This window comes from Mesoplodon bidens (assembly GCF_964165515.1).
Source record: "Mesoplodon bidens genome assembly, chromosome: 11".
Lineage (NCBI taxonomy): Eukaryota > Metazoa > Chordata > Mammalia > Artiodactyla > Ziphiidae > Mesoplodon > Mesoplodon bidens.
Window position 1 is genome coordinate 29,946,552 of NC_138167.1, and position 23,096 is coordinate 29,969,647.

Genomic DNA, 23,096 nt, shown 5'->3' on the forward strand with positions numbered 1-23,096 from the left:
GAAATATTTCTGCCAATAAGTTGCAGTCACCAAAAAGCATATATTTACCTTTTTATTTCTTGCCAAATACATCATTTGGGCATTATGTCGACCAATTTAGTGTCGTTTTGAAGGGTGAAGTGTTACTAACTTAATATCACTGCTTAGTTTAAAAGGGTGAAATCTTACTGCTTTAGTATCTTGTAAGCTTGTGTTTATAGCAGTGGGTAAGTAAACGTAGGTACAAGCCCAGTTTTAGTTATTACCATTAACTAGAAATCACACTACAGTGAGGCAGTATATTTCATTTTTTAAGTTGAAGTGCTCAAAGGCCTCAAAATAATTATTTTGAATGGTAACAAGAGCCACTAGGAAGAACTAGCTAAAACATAAGTTTATAATTGGTTGTAGCATTGGTTGTAGAGTTATGAAGATTATAAGACTTCAAATAGTTACTAATAGGGATGTAGTTATTCAGTGAGCAGAAAAAATATGTAACATTTACACAACTATCAGTAGCTTTGCCATGTAAAAGAACCATTATCAAAAAAAAAAAATGCCATATAGCTATTTTATGTATAACGAGAAGCATCATTACTTCTCATGAAGTCAGATACCTTCTACTAAACTAAAACATAAGTTATAGGGCTTCCCTGGTGGCGCAGTGGTTGAGAGTCCGCCTACCGATGCAGGGGACACGGGTTCGCGCCCCGGTCTGGGAAGATCCCACATGCCCCGGAGCGGCTGGGCCCGTGAGCCATGGCCGCTGAGCCTGCGCGTCTGGAGCCTGTGCTCTGCAACGGGAAAGGCCACAACAGTGAGAGGCCGGCGTACCGCAAAAAAAACCCATAAGGTATCTAGGGGTGATAATGAAAATGACAAAGGGAAAAAAGCAAGAACCAATTCTCTTTCCAACTCATATAAGGACCCACCTGCTATTGTGGGGGGTTTTTATTAATTTTTATTGGGGTATAGTTGCTTTACAATGTTGTGTTAGTTTCTACTGTACAGCAAAGTGAATCAGCTATACACATACATATATCCCCTCTCTTTTTGGATTTCCTTCCCATTTAGGTCACCACAGTGCATTAAGTAGAGTTCCCCGTGCTATACAGTATGTTCTCATTAGTTGTCTATTTTATACATAGTATCTGCTATTGTGTTTAGATACTCGGCACACCACCCCCAAAGGTTGCTTTCACGTGACATACTCAAATAGACCATTCCAAGGTAGTTTTTTTTACTTGTAGAAAGAGCAACATTTCACAGTTGAGTTTTGTTTAGTAAACCTACATCAATCAATTTTAATCCAAGTGCATAAATCCGTATAAAATGAATGATAATGCACCCGAGAAGTAATGCTAACACTCCAGATACATGAATTTATTTAACCCTCAAAACAATCCTATGAAATAGGTGCTGTTATTCTCCCACTTTAACAGAGGAGGAAACTGAGACACAAAGGGTTTTAAGGAACTTGGCCAAGATCACACAACTAAGAACTGGCATAGGAGGGATTTGAACTCAGTCTGGTTCCAAAGTCCAAGTACCTAACCAGGAGGCTGTACTGCCTCTCCAGTGACAATATGTTGGTAAAATTAATCAAATGTCTACTGTGTACTAGGCACTGTGTTAATCCCTTTATATACATAAGCATATTAAATTCACCAGTTGGGTCATCTGGACATAGGTAAGAGGGATAACAAAAGAATCACCAGGCCAACTGTTCTATGTGTCTTTAGCCTAACACCTGCGTTTGGGTGTGGTTGCTGAGTTACTTGAGACTGTGGGACATTAGCAATAAATTATTATATTATCTCTTCCTTGCAGGGGTGGAATGGTCCAAACCAGTGAGCAGTATGAATTTGTACATCACGCTCTGTGCCTGTACGAGAGCAGACTTGCGGCAGAAACTGTCCAGTGATTCTCTGAAGACTTACCAGGCCATTGCTCTCTAGGGGTGATTAGTCAATTACCCACTTGAGGCTTCTGGAAGGAGCTTCCTGCAGTGGAAGAAAAGAGAAGATGTGAAGCCAAGCTGGGACATGGATTGTGGAAGATGGCAACATATTCAAGATTGCCAGCCTCTTGTGTATATGAATGCATTTGTAAGCATCCCCTAAATTATTTTGAAGGTCCTTTGATGATGGAGGTATGATTGATTTCTCACACAGCTAAGGAGGATTTTGTTTTGTCTGTATTGACTATCTGCCACACAGAATATATGTATGAAATTTATATCATCAGATGACGACTTGAAGAGCTGCTGAAGAAATTATTATTGTGTGTTTAGATGCTTTTATGTTTGCAAAAAATCTGTCTTGTGAATAGACTGTCAGCTGTTAAACTGTTCCTGTTTTAAGTGCTAATTCCTTTCTCAGTTACCAGAATCTTGCCGCTAAAGTTGTGATTGAAAATGGATTTTTAACAAATAAGTCCTTGTTTTTGAAAAAAAAAAAACAGAAGCAGTAACTATTTTATATGGAAACGTGTCTTGAAAATATTACCTATTAAATGTGTATTTATCAGTACCTCGTACCAATCAATTACAGAGCACAATGATTGTCATTGGGTATATATGTATTTACTCTCTACTATTGGGCATAGAGGTGGTTTCTGCTCCAGAATTCTACCCACTGTATTTCTACATTGTGAGTCATTTTACTTTCAAAGGGAAAAACAAATTTGTAGCAACTATGATGTGTTAAGAATTTTAAATACTTGTCTCTCTTTTACTAAGAAAGAATTTTTGAATATGCTGTCTACCTGAAATCTCTCTCCCAGCAAAAGGCAGATGCCTTTGGGAATGATGTAACCTGTCCCATTTCCAGAGGTTCTTTAAAAGGATGCTGCCATGGATATCCTTAAATCTCTGAAAGGATTTAATCCTCAAGAGACAAATAAAGCTTAAAAAAAATGAACTACACTCAGCAAACACTAGATGTTCTGTTCAAATATGAATTTTTAATGCAGCTATGTTGACTTTGTTTCCTACTGCCAATAAACTACTCTTAATACTAAATGTTGAGTAAGGCATGTACTTTTTTTTTTCCTATTTGAAGAGAGACCATTATCTTTTGGGGAAAGCCTGAACTCGATAGTGGGATGGGTTTAATTTTAGTCTGCCTCTCCCCAGTGGAACTGACTATTTCAAACTGTAGTATTGTCATCACTTGAGAGATAATGATCTAGAAGTGCCATCATTATGTGGTTTTCCTCGATAGGCTGCCAGCTATCATTATACAAACAGTACATGTTTATGTCTTTGTATCACTTGTCATAGACTCTCATAAATTACACGATTTCTGTTTGTTCAGCAGAATCACATCACCTGAAGAGATGTAATGTTGTAGGAACATTCAGTTACCTAAGATTACAATTCCTTTCTTCCCTCTTGAGCTTAAGTAGTCTTGTGCCGCAGGGATGGTAGAAGAAAACTTACAAGTTTTATTCTGCTCCTGAAGGCTGGAATTTTTTCTACATAAAAAAAAGAGAGGCAATCATAATCCCTTCTTTCTAAGGAAACAGAAAAGGACAACTGGTGTAAAACTTCCCCCAAACAATTCAATAGGAGGAAGTGCTCGTCACTGACTTTTCCCCCCACCATGAAGGCACATTTCCTTCCTAGTCTTTGCTTCTCTTATCTGGGAGATTTTTTTTTTTCCTCCAAGCGAAGCATGAACAGTCGTTAAGTGGAAAATGGAGGCTGAATTTTACGTGGCGATTCTTACTTGCTTCATCTTCGGGAACTCAGGTGAGTGGGTCTGCCTCAGTTTCCTGAGGCATTTCTCCAACAGCCAGCAGTGGAGTCTCTGTCCTTTGAAAAGTGTCTGAAACAAGGCGGAAATGGAGCCGGGTCTCCATGGCAGTTTAGCCAAAGACGATGAGGAGGGGGAATAAAAGGAGCCTGCCATGCCCACACCGTTGAGATTTCTCTCCAAAAGAAAATAAATGGCCTTCTCTTGTGTCTTCCAAATGCCTCAGGCAGCTCCTGGAATGGCATCTTTACAGCAGAGAGTAAAGCAACCCTGAGGGGGGAAGAATGTATCATTATGTAACAGTCTGTGGCATCTCCATGCTTTTTCCCTGACAGGCTATAGTTTTGTTTCCTTTGTGTTAAAGAAAGAAAATATAAGAAATATAATTAAAGGGGGTTGGGGAACTGTGGTGTGTTTTATTTGGAAGTTGTTATTCGAAACGTCTGAATATTTTCATGGGAGAGCTGAGAAAATTAAGTAAAAGCACCTTGAAAATGGTTTTTGAGCCTGAATATCTCATTTTTTAATCCTGATGTTTAACAATTGAGTATTTAGTTTTCTTACATGGAGAATAGGTGATTGTTTTAATCTATTAGCATTTGAAGGAAGATTGTAGATACTGTCACAAAATAGAGAAATGCTTCTCCCTAGGATTATAAAAAATTTAATTTGTGATAATCAATACTTTCATTTGGTTGCTATTAGCTAGGAGGCTGTGCTAAGAGGAATGGGAAATTTTGTTTTATTTGTGGATAAATATATCCAATTTTTAAAAATCGTATTCAAACTAGTCCATTTGTATACTAACACTTATTGCAATAGTAATTTAAGGTTTGGAAAAAGGGTTGCTTTTTTAGAGTGGGGGATGGAGGTGAGGTGGAAGGAGTGAAATGGTTAAAACAGGAACTGGGTTTTTTATAACTTTAACATATTTAATTATTTGGGCTAAAATATCACACCATACTCTTTGGATGGTTTTGTTTCTTTTCCAAGCTTCCTTTCATTATTTCAATGGGGGTGTATTTTCTTCCCTAAGCCATGTGAAAGGAAAAGAAAGGGAGCTAAGTGTGACATTTTGACATTGTCTGCTTTGGGATTTTAAATCACATGTGTTGAATCTAGGAATAGTCACTTGAAATGATAGCAATTGCAAAAGATAAGTAAACCTCGTACTTTGACCTGGCTGATTTGTGGGTAGGTTGTTTTGTTTTCTGGTGGGCCTTATGATTTGCTACGTAGTACTTGATGAGCTTCTCATCTTCCAGAGGGGTTTCAAATTGTCCATGTCCAGAAACAACAGTGCCTTTTCAAAAATGAGAGAGTGGTCATGGACTTGTGCAATGGGACCAGCCAGAATCAACAGTGGATGTGGACTGAGGATGGAAAGCTCCTTCATGTTAAATCTGCTCTGTGCCTGGGCATCTCTGATTCTTCTGGTGGCCCTTCCCGATCCGCCATCTTTGCCCCTTGCTCCCGGGCACCTCGATGGACTTGCTATGAGAAGGAAGGGTTCCTTGAGGTGGAAAATGCCTCTCTCTTTCTCAAGAAACAAGGCTTCAGGGTAGTGGTCAAGAAGGGCAGGAAGTACCTCCACAGCTGGATGAAAATAGATGTCAACGAAGAGGGAAAACCAGTCAATGAAAGCCTCTGCTCTAAAAAAGGTGAGCTCTTCCTTTCAGAATCGATTCTGAAACTTTTTCTGCTAAATGTCTTGTTTTTTCACATTCAAGGGAAGTCCACATGCCCCAACAAAATTCCTATGGAAGATTCATAAGCTAATGGAAATGGATCACATGATACCCACTGACTTGGAAAACTTCATTATCATCATTAAAATAAGCTCAACTTTTTCTGCCTATTTCTCATTCTTCCTTCCTTTTTTTCTTGCTTCTTTTGTTAATTCAACAAATATTTCTCAAGCTTCTCTTTTGTTCCAGACATTAAGCACTTTGGTTAAGTACTACTAAATGTGGGTATGTAGCTCTATGTACATATGTATATGCAATGACTAAAGCCAATGATCAGGAAATTAATATTTTTGCTGATTTAGACACTTCTATTCTCTGATTATGAGGAACTATTACAACATCATAATGGTGCTTGCTAAGACTGGGAAGATAATAAATTATGCTTTTGCCAATCTCTTGTACTAATGTTTAAGGGTAGATATTTTTTGGAGATATATTTTGAAATGGTAAGAACCAATGTGCAGCCACAGAGTTTTCTAATTTGTTGATCATTGATGGATATAACCTAGATGATGGACACATATAAAAGCTTGTATACACATGCATAAATTTCTGGTACAACATACAGTTCAGTCCTAGACTAGGAATTTTTATTTGTGGATATGGCTTAATTTTCTATTTTATTGAATCATCTTATTGCTTATTTACTCCTCTATTAGAGGTTTGCTTTAGGAAGTCATGAAGGATAAAAGAATTATTACATATTAGGTATAAATCACTGGAGGAATTCTCTAGAAATGAAGCCGTTCATTAAGATTAAAATTTGTCAAGGTTAAGGGAATTGTCCCAGATAATTAAGTGGCAGAGGTATGATTAGAACCCAAGTTTCTTGATTCCCCTACCAGTACATGTTCCATTTTATAGTACTTCCCAAATGCTTACACAGACTCTTGCCCAATTGGCTACATCCAGAATCATCTGGTGGGGAGAAGGAGTAGAGGGAATCATTGCCATCATTTCTTCCTCTATGATCATCTCCAAGATTTGATTCCAAGAAATCTATATTTGGGCATGATACTTGATATTTTTTTTAAAGTTCCCCAAATAATTTTGATTCACAACCTCATCTGGGGATCAACATCCCCTGTACCTTTAAATCTTTTTATTAGGTGTTGATTTTTGAGGCTTATATGAGTTTTTTCACCACACTGATCTTTGAACAGTTATCTGTCACTCATTCACTTCAAAAATTAGACAAACATCTAATTAGGTGCCAATTAAATGCATGGGTTCTTCTACAATACAAGAAGAGTCCCTGTTCTTATAAAATTTCTGATATGAGAGTAAGATTAAAAAAATGTAAATGTTAATTAGAAAATTCACTTTATCAGAAAGTATACAGCATATAGCACCAGTTCATACAATTCCTTTCCTGTAGTTCGTCTAACTAGGCCTGTCCCAAACAACACAGAAACATTGTAAATATTTCAGTTGTAAGGTATATGGTTGTACACAAGAAGTGAGATTCCTCCCCAAATCCTAATCAAACCTTATTTAGAAGAATATTCTTTCATTAGAACTTTTTAAAAGCACATATGGATTCAGTAGATATGGGTTATTTAAGATAGAAGATAATTCATGGAAAAACCATCTCCTTTGACCTTCATACAAAACATGCCCAGTGATGGACTTCACTTCAAAAGTAAAGTAGATACAATATACCAGTTACAGTTAACCACTGAACATGCCATATCCAAAAATGCCTGATAATGTGTGTTGGGAAAAAAATGGACTTCTAGAAAAAGCAGAGCTAAAATTTGTACAATTCTAGTTCAAAAAAATCTTATATTTGAATATGCATAGGTACAATGTATACTTTTGCCTTAACATGGTTATAAGCTAACAAACACATTTTTCTTCTCGATCCACACAGAATGATATTGGTTGACCCATAGCATGAACACTCACTGATTTTCTAGAGAATCCATTGTGAAAAATTAAATTGCATGCAGATGTTTGTGATGAATGATTCCAAATGTCCTTTCTTAAAGAGTTGATAACTAAACACTACACTCTTAAGCAGCACAAATATGCATGTTGTTAATCCATAGGATGTGATTTTTTAAATTAGGTTCTTCAGTAAAAGCATACCTGTGAAGGTCAAAATCTGAACTATACATTTCATATTTGTTTCATAGAGGAAACATTCATGATGCCATTCAAGTATCTAAGTAATATTTCTCTATTACCTACTAGGTGCCAGAGCTTGTGCTAGTAACTGAAGTACTCTACACCAGTGATTCTCAACCCAAGCTTCACATCAGAATCCCAGTGGGACCTTTGAAATAGTATTAATATCCAGGCTTCATCCTCTAGGCCAACTAACTCAGGCATTATAATTTTTAAATGCTTCCAAGGTGATTCTAATGTGCAGCCAAAGTTGAGAATCACTAAATATGTCTTGCTTCTTAGGATAATGGGGAAGGCAAATAAGTAAATAGATAATTACAATAGAGTGTAAGTAGGAAAAAAAAATACCCCTCCCTCCAATATATATTCTTGCCAGTGTGTCACATTAAGCAACTGTGGGGTTTTGTTTTTCATTTAAAAGATAATTCTTAAATTGCATACTTTTTAAACAATCCTTTGAGTGCCCACTGGATTTTGTCATAATTTAGCTGCGCTTCATTCTCAATAAGACACCTTTTTTTCTTCTTCTACCTCTCCTTTACTCGAGTCCCTCTATACAGGGAGGGTGAATCGAATAGGCTTCCAAAGTGGGTTAAAATTCAATTCAAAAGTTAATGTGAAGGTTTTTGAGAGAAGGACCTATACTAGGGTCAGATTTCCTCAAATAATCAGCGCTACTGCAATGATTTTTTACTAGGAGAAGAATGTAAAATTGACCTGTCTTTTTAAATTTTCATATAATTTATATTTCTTTAAAACCCCTTGGGACTTCCCTGGTGGTCCACCGGTTGAGACTTCGCCTTCCAATGCAGGGGGTGCAGGTTCGATCCCTGGCTGGGGAGCTAAGATCCCACATGCCTCGCAGCCAAAAAACCAAAACATAAAACAGAAGCAATATTGTAACAAATTCAATAAAGACTTTAAAAATAAATAAATAAAACCCCTTAAAACAAACTTTTAATGGACAAATAGAATTTAATAGGACCTAATTAATGGGAATCTAATTTAAAAGAATATATAGATTGTGTAGAACCAGGATCACCAGTACATAGTAGAATACCAAATTAAAGAAAAGATGGATTGAGATTTTTGCCATTCCCTCTGAATTTCAAGTTTACCCTTAAAGAATATACTACACATCTTCATTCTGGACCAAAAAAAAAAAAAAAAAAAAAAAAAAGTGTACCTGGTAGACAGACTCTTTTTTAAAAAATCAAACTTTTAGGATCAATTTTTAAAAAATTAGAGCCTTGGGGCTTCCCTGGTGGCGCAGTGGTTGAGAGTCCGCCTGCCGATGTGGGGGACGCGGGTTCGTGCCCCGATCAGGGAAGATCCCACATGCCGCGGAGCTGCTGGGCCCGTGAGCCACGGCCGCTGAGCCTGCGCGTCCAGAGCCTGTGCTCCGTAACGGGAGAGGCCACAACAGTGAGATGCCCGCATACCACAAAAAAAAAAAAAAAAATTAGAGCCTTATAGCTATTATTCTGAATAGTAAGAGTAATAATAAAAAGCATTGCCTCCAAAATGCCAACACATCTGGCTAAAAATTACAAAATTTCATTCTCCCCATATATTCTTTTGTCAATCAGTTGCCAGATATCCAGTTATCTGGAAACCATCTTACCTTTAGCAGGGTGTCAATAAAACAAGTGATTGACAGATTCTAATTTTTCCTCCCTATATTTTGGTGTTATATTGTATAGCTACATCCTTGGAGTGACTGTATTAAGAGTATGACTTTTAGAAATATTTTGTGTATAATTTCTCAGTCTCTATAAATTCACACAAGGCAGTCCTCAATAATGCAATAAGGAAAAACCAAATTGTGTTTTGTTCAACAGTATAGCAATTTTAAATAATCACACATTTGACTTTTTAAGGATTATTATTACTTTAGGAGTAAAAATGCATTCTGAGGCTCAAATCTCTAATTTACAAGCTCTTAAAACATAGCACTCCTAAGTAAAGGGCTTCCTGCATAGCAAAAACCTTATAAGCTAAAGCGAAAATTATATTGGTCTACAGTTTGGGGGGTACTTGTACATTTCTAGGAAAGTTCACTAGAAATTCAATTGAAAAAATCATTTTTCCATGACCAAGTCTTTTATATATACAGGAGATGCAAAAGGAAAAGAGTTAGAAAAACTAAATTACTGTGCTATAAAACTGTTAACAGGGATCATAACTTAGAAATCTTCATCTCCTTTAAAGGTAATATTGGTTCCCTTGGTCAATAAATGCTGTCTAAATTAGTAAATGTTTCAACTTCTAAAAGGTGCTGAATATCAGAATTATTGGGAACAATAAAGGAAAGCTAAGGACTACTTTATGCCACTATCGAAGTCATGACTATTGCTTTTCTCTTCTTCCCAATTAAGAAGAATTTTTAAATCAAAAGTTACAGTTGCATCTATTCCAACAGGAAATAGTCTTGACACCACAAGCAGACAACAAAGGTTACAGTGGCCGAATCACTGAAGTTTTATGGACCTACATGATCTGGAAAATAACTCATTCATTGGCCCCCTCTTTTTTATGGGTAACAGAGAAATCTACTCAAAGGATATTACTGATCTGCAAGCATATCTAAGCAAATAATCCTTAGGAGAGGGAAATACAAGCATTCTAAACTTGAAAAGAGCTTCCACAGCACCAGCACAAATCTATTGGCAGGTAGACTATGCTCATGTAGTTCTAGGTCTTCTGGATGAAGAGTACAAAATTCCATCTAGCCTTTGGATACCTATTCCAAGGAATGCCAAGTCTCCCTACAAGTATAAACACCTGGATGATTGTCTAAAATTGTTACTTTCACTAAGATGTTTCATATTGTATGAAGAGAAACATTGTATATGTCAGCCAGCCAGTCAACATTTATTCAGCATCTACTACAGATTCATTCATTCAGCTCTCATATTTATCTGAGGACAGGCAAATTTTTGCAGACATATTTTCAATATCCCTGATATAGTTGAGTTAGTAAAATCGCTAAAAGAGATTTCACTGCTGAAGTAAATCATATTGTTGGCTGGCTTGATATACCTGTTGGTTAAAGTAATTGTTTAATTGTATTCATACAGGTGAGGGAATAAACTGCATAAGCCTTGTAATAGGTAAATAATCATGTATGCTCTTGGGAGACAGGGTTTTAGTAACTTATTTCCTTTAGGGATTGGTAGGAGTGCTTGTAAATACAGAGAGCTTGATGGGAAATGAACAAAGCAAAACCGAAAGTGTCTTTTGCATACACAGACTCTACTTTGACCAAATTGGCTGTCACAGCCATTTTAGAGTTTTTCTCCTGGCATCATTATAACAACATGGGCCTTGCAATTAACCATGTATTTACATGATCATTGAAAATCATCTGGTCTTGATTATTAATATATGCTTTATACGATCATTAAAAAATATCTAACACAGCATCCAGAGTCCCCCAACAATTTTCAACCTGTGACACATCAATGAACTTATCAGGGCACACCCAGGGCCACAAATGACTTTCATATGTGCTCTTATATCTTTGTGGGTCCCTTTCTCCACTGGGAAACATAAAATAAGTTAATAGATTTTCATGTGTCCTAACATTCTCATTCTTTCATGATGTGTGAAAAAAAATTTTTAACATTTTCTTTGACCCTGAAAGTTCTTTATGAAAAATTATTTTCAAAGAAATTAAATCATTTCATGGGCCCTAGGCAATGTTCCAATGTGCTAATGGATGAGCCAGCCCTGGACACACCAAGTTATTCACCCACTTTCCATCTGCCCTTGCCCTGACCCTGTTTAAGTAGCCTCTGGCTCAGCATGTCTCTCCCGCAGCCTGGTAGCCATGAACTTTTAAGCCATTCTTCCCCCCCCATCCCTCTACCCCACCATCTCATCCTTTTCCAATGTGTGTGTTTGTACCTTCCCAAAAGAAAACATGGGGCATTAGGATAAACCAGGCACATCTTCATAAGGCAACCCATAGTACAGTAGCTGAGTAGTAATTGGCTTTTGAAAAGTATTTCTTTGATTGGCTAAGCTTTCATTTATTTTTTAACCCAAGTTTTTTACTACGCTATGCTTTGATGTTTTACTATGCTATGTCCTGGTATCAATGTCCATTTATTAATTTTACTTTTTTCTAATCTTGCATCTCTTCTAAGGTCTGTAAAAAAAAAAAATTTAACCTCTGATTATGCCTTCTCATTTGCTGTGTCTCCCATTGTTTGTAAATTCTCCATCTTTGGTACTCTTTTCAACAACTTTTCACTTCCTTACTCACTTTTTCAAATTTTAGGCATGTGTATTTTTTAATGTATCCTTTATTTCATTGACTACATTTTCTGAAATGTTAATTATTCATTTTACCATTTCTAATAATTAGTTAGACTATTATAATTCCCAGACCTTTCACTTTATCTTTATTCTATCCCAATCTTGTTTAAAATATTTTATATATTAAATTTAAATATTTATGTATATATATATATATATATATATATATATATATACAAATCATCATTTTTCTAAGGTATCTTCTGTTTCATTTGTTAACTCTTTTCCAGATTATTTTCCCACTTTTAAAGGGCACATTACATTTGGTGTCTTCCTACAGAATGGAAAGTATCAATATAGTTAAAATATTCTATCTCCAAAATGAGCTTTATTCAAGTTATTTCTTTCAATATGCTCGAAAGTTTTTTGTACCCTTTAAAAGAGGGAAACTAACAAATTGTGTATTGTCTTTATTATCATTATACAAAAATTCCATTTCTATTATTGATTTTTTCTGAGGCAATCATAGATGAATTAATAAACTAAAATACATATTGCTTTTTTAAGAAATGTATTCGAAATATGGGCTTGATATGATGCAGTCATTGCAAATCATCTTATAGGTGAGCTATCAGTGCTAAACTTTATTTTTTACACATTAAATGCTAAAACTTCTGAGATTGGACCCAGGACGGTCCGCCTTATTTTGAATTGTGTTCTAAGAGGAATTGTGTATAATATGGAAACAATGTAGTGGCAATGGTACAATAAAGCTTTTTAAAAATAGCTTCAACATATTGTTCCATTGTGTAAGAACTTTTCCTTGCATTTGTCAAAATATATCTTGTTCTTTCATGAACTGTAAAATGTATATACCTTTTCAAAGAACATCAGAAGACTTATAGAACCCAAAACATCCAAAGATCTACTATTTTTAGTATAATTTCATAGCACCCATTTCAACAAAGAGCTCAGGCAATAGAAAGATGAACTTATTTTCATCACCTTATATATTTTTAGGATGTATTTTCTTTCCTCCCATCTACTTTATAATCCTTCAGTGTCCACATAAGAAATGATTAGAATTCAGCTTTGCCTCATATTGTATATATGGATAAGATTATATACTTGGATGTATATTACACTTGAGAAACTTATTAGAAGTGCAGGTGCTGGTTCCCACACCAGACCTACTAAATCACAATTTTGGGGGTGGAGGGTGGTAGGGCTGTTAGGCTTCAGTTGTCTAACAAGCCCCAAAAGTGATGTGATGCCTAGCAAAGTTTGCAGATCACTGCTTTGAAATTCATGAAATTTGGAAATCAAATGTTAAGACTAAATTTTCCTTCCTGCTTCTTAAATAGCACAAGTTAAAAACATAGGCACAAAGTGAAGGGGAACCAGACCTGAATATTCTGTAGGTTCTTTCTTTGGAAAAAAGGTGGTGGTCTAAAATGGAAAATGGACTTGTTTGGTTTGGAGGGTTTTAAAAATACATTTAGAAGGTTAATTAAAGACAATTACAGAAGTGTAAAAATTTTTCCATAAGATATTCCAAAGCTACATGCAATGGTGATAAGCTATGTTATTTGCAGAAGAAATTTCAAGCGTGTTTTGATCATTTACCTAATTTGGGGGAAGTCTTGTTTCACCCATTGAATTAATTCTGTAAGCTGACTAAAAAAAAAAATAGTTCTCAAGATGAGAACTTACCAACTGCTCCTTAGTGAAGAAGAGTAATCATAGGTTGACATGCTAAGGCACATAATTACATGCTAGGTATTTGGAAGCTTGTCTCTGTCCTCACCTCATCATTAAAGCTTTTTTTTTTTTTTTTTTTGAGGGTCTGAGAGCTAAAATTGTCACAGCTAAAATTGAAATCCCCTGTCAACTCAGGGGATTGGCATTGGCCAAAGCTCAAAATGACCAAAATACTAATCTCCACATACAGAAATTTTTACATCCCAACAATAGATCAATATCTATGTAAAAGGACATTGTAACACCTAACTCAATTAAGACTGCAGAATTAAGACTGCTTCTTGGAGTTTGTTGTAAAGGCATATTGCTAATAGTACAGTTGGGTTTGTCCTGTAAAAGACACCCCAGGGATAAATAAATCTGGTCTGCCAGGCACAATGGAAGTGATAGTGGCACAGGATTCAAGAAGATAAAAACAAACAGAAACTAGGGAGAATGTCTAAACATTTATCAAAGCCTAGATCTGGTAGACGTACAGGTAGGGTTGCCAGATAAAATACACAACACTCAGTTACATTTGAATTTCAGATAAATGACAATTTTTTTATATAAGCATATTCCTAATATACAATATAATATAATGTAATGTATATTGGGGATATATTAAATATACTGAATTATTGGTTATTCATGTGAAATTCTAAATGAACTGGGCATCACATATTTTTATTTGCTAAGATTTGGCAACACTGTATACAGGGTACTCTGCACAACCCTCCACATCTCAAGGAAAAGATGCTTAATGGTAATGATTATTTTAGTTACATTTAAGAGAACAGCTGATATTTACATCTTGCTAAATGTTAAAAAATACCATTTCCATTTTGAGCCTCTTTGTATGCTTATAGCACAGTTATAGCCCTGATAGCACAGTTTCCACAACTCTCCCTGCACCCTGTAAAACTAATAGGTGGATAAAATTGATAGATGGGTGAAATGGACAGGGCAAATGAGTATGGTCATACTCAAAGTATCTTCTATTTTTCATATAACTGAAGCTTATCTACATGCCCATTGTTAAAGCGGCCTTTTTCTAAGTAAAATTGCTTTTATGTGAAGAATCCCTAAAACATGAGGGTAATTTTAGCAACTGTCCTTTCTTTACCTCAGCTGGCCTGGGAGCAGAAGTCTCAGTAAGGAGCACTAGAAACACAACTCCTCCCCAAATCCCCACTACTTTTAATGCACTTCCATATAGCCCGGGACACCTTATTAGTAATACCACAGAGACCTTCACAAGAAGTACTACAGAAAACTACAGCCAAAACAGCAGCCAGAGGCAGCACCCCAACCTGCAGATGGCTGGAACTACATCTTGGGTTCCCTGGACTACTCAACCCTTCTCCAGCACCACTGAAGAGGTAAGGGGAGAGGGGAGGGGATGGAGTGTGGTTTGGTAAGGTCTCAGAAAGCCCATTGGTTGAAAAGATTTGCTTTGCTGGAAATACTGCTACTCAAGTGGGAGATCAGGCACTCTGTGTCCTGGGTGCTAATTGTACATGAATGCATTTTGTGTAATGAGAAAACCTTTGGGATAGAATTAAAATTGCTACACCTTTATAAGCTGAAGATAATTATAACTGCACTCCTGTAGGTTGGCCACATTTCTGAAGCAATGTCAGGGTTCATAGGCTTACGATAACCTAAAACCAGGAAATAGAAATTGCAATCAGTCCCTTGCAGGTCCCCCCTGGATATATTTCAAAATCGTTTATGCTTACAAGGGAGCGGAGAGAGTCACAAAGCAATGGAAGATTCAGCAATCACTATAATGGATTTGTGAACACGGAGGAGGATAAGCTGAGTCTCATAGCAATTTCACATCAGCATCCACAACAGGACAGATAAATGGCTGAGAAGCAGCAATGACACAGCCATAGAGTCTGGTCACATAGTGTTTCCATTTCAGGTGTTCATCTCTTCGGTTTTGCTTTCCACTCAGGGTTTTAGGCTATCATTTTAGACAGTAACAGTGTAATTAAAACAAATTTTAAAAGCTAAGATTTTGGGCTTCCCTGGTGGTGCAGTGGTTGAGAGTCCGCCTGTCGATGCAGGGTACACGGGTTCGTGCCCCGGTCCGGGAAGATCCCACATGCCGCGGAGAGGCTGGGCCCGTGAGCCATGGCCGCTGAGCCTGCGCGTCCAGAACCTGTGCTCCGCAACGGGAGAGGCCACAGCAGTGAGAGGCCCGCGTACCGCAAAAAAAGGAAAAAAAAAAAAAAACCTAAGGTTTCATTTGGCAATATTTAGCTGTTTCCTAATAAGCAACCCAAATAATTTAAAGAGAGTAAAAGCCCAACACTGTGCATATGACATGCATTTTAGTGCTCTGGTTTCTTTTGTATTGTGCAGAAATGAATATTGCACATGACTCCTGACTAGTGAACACATACCTCATTACTGATGACAAAACAAATAGAGCCAGTACCATATATCTTCCCCTCAACATAGTTCTTGCCTTGCCTCTGAATAGAAGTTCAGAAGGCCTCATGACTTTTCTGGACACTCTTTGTATCACTTTAAAATTCAACACTCACTCTCAACCCATTAGCAAAAATATCCATATCAGGAAATAACCCAAACTCTGAATTCAGTTGAAATGTTAGCTTCTCCTCTCCCATCACCCCACCAAGTTTGGTCCTGAAATACGGGAAAGGGAGTATGTTCAAATTCTCTCACTTCTCACTCAGCTCTTTACCCACCTCTCCTAGCTTGATCATCATGGTTTCAGATCTGTCTGGGCTTGGAAAGTGGGAAGGGAAGACAGGAAAAAGGAGCAGGAGACTTTTTACTTAAGGAAGCCATCATGAACTGGCACTGTGCTCTCCCTAAATCTCCAAGTCCTGAGCCCTTTCAACCACTGATATCAGTGAGAGATTCACCACTTGTTTTGAAATTGAACTCTTCTTGGTGGAGCACTTGTTCATTTTGCCTCAGCTAAAACTGCGTTCTAACATCAGTTTATAAAAGTATTTTTATAGCTGAGCTTAAATATTTATATCTATTTTTTCTGTACTGATGTGTGTGTGTGTGTGTATATATATATATGTACTGATACATACCAGTACACATGTAGTGATATCAGTATATATGTACTAATTTTTATCAGTATACATACAGATATACACATAGAGACAGAGACAGATACTAGTACAAAACAAAAACTGTGTCAAATAAGAAACATGCTGAATAAAAACTACAATAGAAACATATCTGCCTGAACACTAAAGCATTGTCTTTTAGCAAAAAGAATATTTCCCCATCTTTGCCCAAGTCGGACCATTGTGAAACAAAGACACAGAAAGCTCCCAGACATGGCCAGACTCACTGGGATGAGTCAAGGACAGCCAGGTCTAGAGCTCTGTTGCCGGCATACCATTCCTGGGGGCCGACCCAGCACCGTGTTACAGAGCCCGCGTGGTCCAGCCCTAGACCTGGGTTTGCAGCCTTGAGCTGTGGCAACTACTCTGTAGGGTTTTTTGGTTTTAGATTTTTAGTATTTTTCTAAAGTGAAGTTCACTCTAAAGTTTATATGAGCTCCCAGATGGAGCACCAGAATGACTATGCAGCCCAAGATCTCATGTTCCATTTTTTTTCTTGAAGCTCAGGCAAAACCTTAACTATGTCCTTGGAAGCTGAATGTATAAAAGCTATGCTCATTCCAAAGGCAGTTTCTAAAACCGCAGTTTTCCATGACTCTCATGCCTTAGGTGAGGCAACACTGCTAGATCATCATTTGATTTAGTGGGAGCATTTACTTTATAATAGTCTGTTATAAACAGCTGTAGTTAAATACGTTGAAAAGTAAAAATGGGTCACTTGGGAGGTAAAATCTCTGTCCTTGAAAAGTAATTTTGAAAGGTACTCTACCTCAACACCTAGAAGAGTATTAGAGAGGAATAAAAATTGTTCAACTTAATCGCTTGGAATTGTGTAAAGAAAATCTTTGTGTGTCAGGTATTTTCTTTATCAGCTAGCTCCTGGTTTGGGAGGATTTTGGATTGACTTACTGTAGTTGGGCCATGAGTTGGAGTAGTGTGTTATCAGTGATGATAGGAAAAATCTGAATGTGAGCTTTTGGAGGGTAGGGACTGTATTTATTCAACTTTGTAGCTCCAGCACCTGAACATAATGCTTAATGCTTACTAAAGGTGTGTAGAAAGGAAAGGGAAAGAAAGGTGTAGAGTGGAATGGAGCAAAATGGAGTGGAACTGGAGAGTGAAATGGAATGGAATGGAGTGGAGTGAAATTAAGCAGAGGAGAGTGAAATGGAATGGGGAGAATGGGATGGAGTGCTAGGGTATTGAGTTGATTAAAGTGATATAGAAGTGGGTGGAATTGTTGACCACTTGGGTAGCAAATGATGCATCTACTGCCAATGTCCATCTACTGCCAAGGTGTGATGGTCATGCTGAGTAACCATGTTTTTTATATTGCCTAAATATTTGAAGTTTGTGTGTATCTAGTATTTAATATGTTTCTATTATCTAATACTCAATATATATATATATATATATATAGTTTCATTCAGGGGCTAATTATCCAGTTCCTTTTTCTCCTTTCTAATTTCCCCCATTTCATCTCTTAATCGCCCTTCAACTGCCCCCACCACCAAAAAGAAAAAAAATGTGTGAAAGAAAAAGGAGAAGGAAGCAATGATGACTGTCTAGTGACTTTGGAAAATGTTCATGCATCCAACAAATATTTCCTGAGAACTTAACTAGTGTCAGAACAGAGTGGTTAAGAACTCAGGCTTTGAGGTCAAAGGTCTGACTGCCTCTTACTAGCTGGTGACCGAGTCTCAGTTTCCTCATCTATAAAATGAAACTCCACCTCTTAGGGCTGTAGTGAGGACCAGGAGAGACAATGCCTGTAAAATGCTTACTGCAGTACCTGATCCTTAGTAAGCACTTAAGAAGGAATAGCTGTTATTGCTATTTTTTACTGGGACACAAAGATGAATGACAAGTTGTTGCCCTGAAGGAACTCACCATCTGCTGAGGTGTTGAGGGAGATGGAGATTACACGGACTTGTGTGGAATACAAAAGAGAGGTTCCTGACTAGTGTGGAGGTTTTAGTAGGTGTGCAGTAGGTTAATGTCTTCTGGAGGAGGGAATATCTGAACTGAGCTTCACGGAGTATAGGAGTTAAACCAATAGGAGGTGGGGGAGTGGGGAGGGAGAGATGTGTAAGAGCTGAGATGGGACAGGATGGAAAGTTAGAAGTGATTTCAACTTTCACCTAAAATTAGTATTTTTTAAGAAACTTGGGAATTTTATCACTTCAATCCAATCACACATTCCATACTTGCTTATTGAGCACCTACTATCTGCCAGACATTGTGGGGCATGTGAAAAATAAATAATAAAGATGGGGTTACAAAAGCACATAGAGAGCACAATGTTGTCAAAATCATTGCGTATAGGATCAGCAATCTGTTAAGACTGAATAAAAGACTTAGACAGTATAAGAGCCCTGTAATAATTCTCACACATACAGATATTGAACATATATTGATGAACATTTCAAACACATGTTTTCAAATGCATTCTTCATCCAGAAACAGACACTAGCTCCTACTTGTTATTTTAATCACTGACACTATTAGATTATCCGTCATTCCTTTTGTCCCCATACATATGTAGCCACTACGTAGAATTTAGCACACTTGACCAGAAAGAGGAATCGAGAGAAGAAAGAATAAGAACTGAAATACTAAGACCTTTTGCTTGGAAAGGCAATGTCATTACTACTAACTCACATTTATGAAGTGACCACAGTGTTCTCGATCCACAAGCAAAGGATGAGTTAGGACTGGAACATAGGATTGGAAATGGAGGGTGGGATATCACAAAACACTTTCAATGAGAAAGTGGAATATATTTGTGTCTTCCCTTGCATCAAGAGTTCTTTTGAGTTATGAGGAGGGAAACATGAAGAGATGCTATACACCATTTGCAAAGAAGAGAATCTAGGGGATAAAAATAATAGCTAAAATTTGTGTGCCAGCAACTATGCTAAGCACCTTTATATACTCTGGGAGGTGGGTACTTGTATGTATTTTCCATCACTGTGTAACAAACTACCCCAAAACTTAGTAGTTTAAAACAATGACAGCTTATTTTTCTCATGGTTTTGTTGGTCGGGGCAGGGAGCGAGGGCGTTCCTCCGCTGGTTTCACCTGGGCTCACTCTTGCAGTTGCATTCAGCGTCGAGCTAGAAGTTTCACAATAGCCTCTCTTGCATGGCTAGCAGTTGATGGTGGCTGCAGGCTTGGTTCTCCACCTGGCCTCTCATCCTCCACTCGATTATACCAGCTTCTTTACGTGATGGTTTCAGAAAGCTTTGCAAGAGAGGAGACATGGAAGCTACAAGCCTGTTGAGACCTAGGCTCTGTAACCACACATTACTTCTGCTACATTCTACCAGTCAACGGAATCATGAACCAGGCCATATTCCTAAGGTGGAGAAACAGACCCCGCTTCTTGAAGGGAAGAGCTGCAAAGTCATATTGAAAAGGGGCATACATATTGGGTGGGAGGAATATGTGGTCATTAAACAATCTACCATAGTATTTATTAATTTCTTCTTATTATTATTTTGTAGATGCTTTATTTAAACTTAAAGAGGCAAGGACTCACCCAAGGTCAAATGATTAAAGAATAGCAGAACAAGGAAGAGAGTATACATACACACACACACACACACACATACACACACACCCTGCACATCTAGTCACCTTATTCTCTTGCACAGAGCTCTTACTAATGAAGGTAAATGCCAAAAGGACATGATTTGGAATCCAGCATCACTCATTAATGCTACTGCAAAGTTGTCCTAAGTTGACTCTCTTTGGAGCAGCATTTTCACGACCTTTTTCCTTTTCCTTCTCTTTCCTCACATAGTCTTATGCCAGTTTGGAAGGTTGTGAACCTGAGCCAGTACATGGCTTCAAAACTCTCCTTCTCTCAACCTGGACATGAATTAAATGAATCAACATGTATCATGTGCCTACAGTACTGCCTGGAAAAATAGTGTTTAATTAACATTAGCTACTACTGTTATTATTGTTACCATCACAGTATTATGTGGCAGTGTGTGTCTTTACAAGGACAAAGTTGGTGGAACAAGAAGCTTGTCTACAGTGTGAGTCAGGAAATATCTAGCTCAGTGGTTCTCAAAGTATGGACCCAGATTCAGAACTTGTTAGAAATGCAACCACTTGGGCCTTACCCTAGACCAACTGAATCAGTAACTCTGGCTGTAAGGCCCAGCAATCAGTGTTTTAACAAGCCCTCTAAGTCACACAGAGGTGTACTTTTAAATTCCAGAACCACTGATGGAGATAAATCTTGTCCTTCACCCATAGTATCTGTCCCATGGACTCCTAAATGCCTTAGTTTCCCACCACTGATGGCACTTTTGTGCATGTGTCATGAGGGGGTAAGAGGGGGTGGTGCCATAAATGCTAAATAATCAAGTAGCAGAAATTAATGTATCTAATTCCAGGCTCCTGCTGTGACTTTGCAGAGTGTACAATATTGAAGGAATGGGTCCCAGGGTGGGTGAGTGGAGCCTGGGGAGATAGAGAACTGCTGCTAGACTCTAGGCTTTTTGCGTTCTAGAAAAAGGGGTTCCAGGCACATGGTTCCACCGGGAATGCACGAGACTCTGTATTGGAACATCAGCTGGATTTCAGCACCTGTGCACGCCCTCAGCCAGGCATCCCTGCGTACCACATCCACAGAGATATACTGTGTTCTTGTGCACAAGCCGAGTTGTAGATCAGGCCAGAGGTAGGTGTGAGAAGTGTGACCTGCATGTATTAGCCATTCCCTATGGGCAAGGAGAGACAGGCAGGGCTGGAGGCCGCAGGAAGTCAATCTATTGGGGACCTGAGCATGGGATACAAGAAGAAGAGTTAAATGTGCAGAAGTGTCCTCCAAAGGGAGGGAAGCCAGGCCTTGGAATTTTGTTTAGCATCAAAATCTGAGCAGCCTCCATTTATCATTTGAGCAGTGGACTCTCAAGAGAGGTCCAGTCTGCATCCCCTCTCAGCCATGTGACCTCGGGGGAGGCGGTTTGATGAAGCAGTAAAGAGCTAGGGCTCTCATGTCAGAGAAAGCTGGTTTAAATTCAAGTGGTGTCATCTACTAGTTACTCGTCATACTTGTTTCCTCTCTAAAATAAGGATAATTAAGGTACACTATCTGCCTCATAAAACAGTTGTGAGGATTAAAATCTGATTAAGAAAAGTGCTTAGTGCCTTGGCTATACACGATAAGTACTCAATAATGTTAGCAAGCAATACTAACTTCCTGTTGTTGTTTCATCACCCCTACCCTGCCTGCATCACAGGGTTGTTCTAAGAACCAGATGGACCAGCGTTATTATGTGAAAATGCTTTCAAAGGAATCAAGCCTTGAACATGCATTAAAAATGTTACAGGGGGCTTCCCTGGTAGTGCAGTGGTTGAGAGTCCGCCTGCCGATGCAGGGGACACGGGTTCGTGTCCCGATCCGGGAAGATCCCACGTGCCGTGGAGAGGCTGGGCCCGTGAGCCATGGCCGCTGAGCCTGCACGTCCGGAGCCTGTGCTCCGCAACCGGAGAGGCCACAACTGTGAGAGGCCCACGTACTGCAAAAAAAAAAAAAAAAATGTTACAGGCTGGTTCTGATTCTACTCAACATCCCTCAATCTGGTTTGAAGGCACACCCCCATCTTCCCTTCCCCACCCTGCCCTGGCCTGGGCCCGAGAGACGGACCACATTTCCTCAGTTCATGAATAGCCATTGTGGTGCTGGTCTGAATTTAACGACTCTGTGCTTCCTTCCAGTTGGCCCTCAGAGACATCACAAACCAACGTGCGTCTCCAAATAAGTGCGGTGGCAAATGCAAAACACCTCCACCTCCTCCCACCCCAGACCCCTTTATCATGCTACTTAAACACAGGGGAGTCTCTCCACTGCCACCAGTGCTCTGTGGCCAGAACTAAAGATGGGACAATATTCCCCTTCACTGAGACAAACACCTAGAAGGAGAAGTACAAAGATGTAGCAAAACAAAACACCCCACACCATCTCCTAATGATTCCTCATGACCAAGGGAAGATTCTTAGATTGTCTAGAGTGAATGGGATAAAAGATAAACAGACTTTTCTGAGACTGCCCCTAGTGCAGGAAGTCCATTCTAGTGGGTACGATATTGCGGGAGGGATGTGTTCCTGAAGACCCTAATTTATAATTAGCATCATTCAAGTCTAATTCTGACAAAGGGCTGCAGTTCTCTCAGATGGCCCACTATTATGGATTACTATGTGCCAACAGCATAATATGGTTTACAATTCGCTCGACCCTCTCTGGCTTTAAAATCTCAAGGATTTTTCTTTTCTTTCATTTTCTTTTAGTTATAGGGGATTTTCCTGACTCTCCATTTTGTGCACTAAAAGACTGGGTT

General features: G+C 38.3%; 2 protein-coding genes across 2 annotated transcripts in view; both read left to right on the forward strand.

Annotated features, from left to right (window-relative positions):
- PTPRR (protein tyrosine phosphatase receptor type R) overlaps positions 1-2,995 on the forward strand; it is a 269,501-nt gene extending 266,506 nt beyond the window's left edge. The window contains exon 14 of the mRNA XM_081248853.1: positions 1,810-2,995. Coding sequence (XP_081104979.1) covers positions 1,810-1,903 — 94 coding nt within the window. The 3' untranslated portion in view covers positions 1,904-2,995. The remainder of the gene's footprint in view (positions 1-1,809) is intronic.
- Positions 2,996-3,634: 639 nt separating this feature from the next.
- PTPRB (protein tyrosine phosphatase receptor type B) overlaps positions 3,635-23,096 on the forward strand; it is a 117,070-nt gene continuing 97,608 nt past the window's right edge. Inside the window, exons 1-3 of the mRNA XM_081249367.1 lie at positions 3,635-3,733; positions 5,003-5,398; positions 14,750-15,000. Coding sequence (XP_081105493.1) covers positions 3,679-3,733; positions 5,003-5,398; positions 14,750-15,000 — 702 coding nt within the window. The 5' untranslated portion in view covers positions 3,635-3,678. The remainder of the gene's footprint in view (positions 3,734-5,002; positions 5,399-14,749; positions 15,001-23,096) is intronic.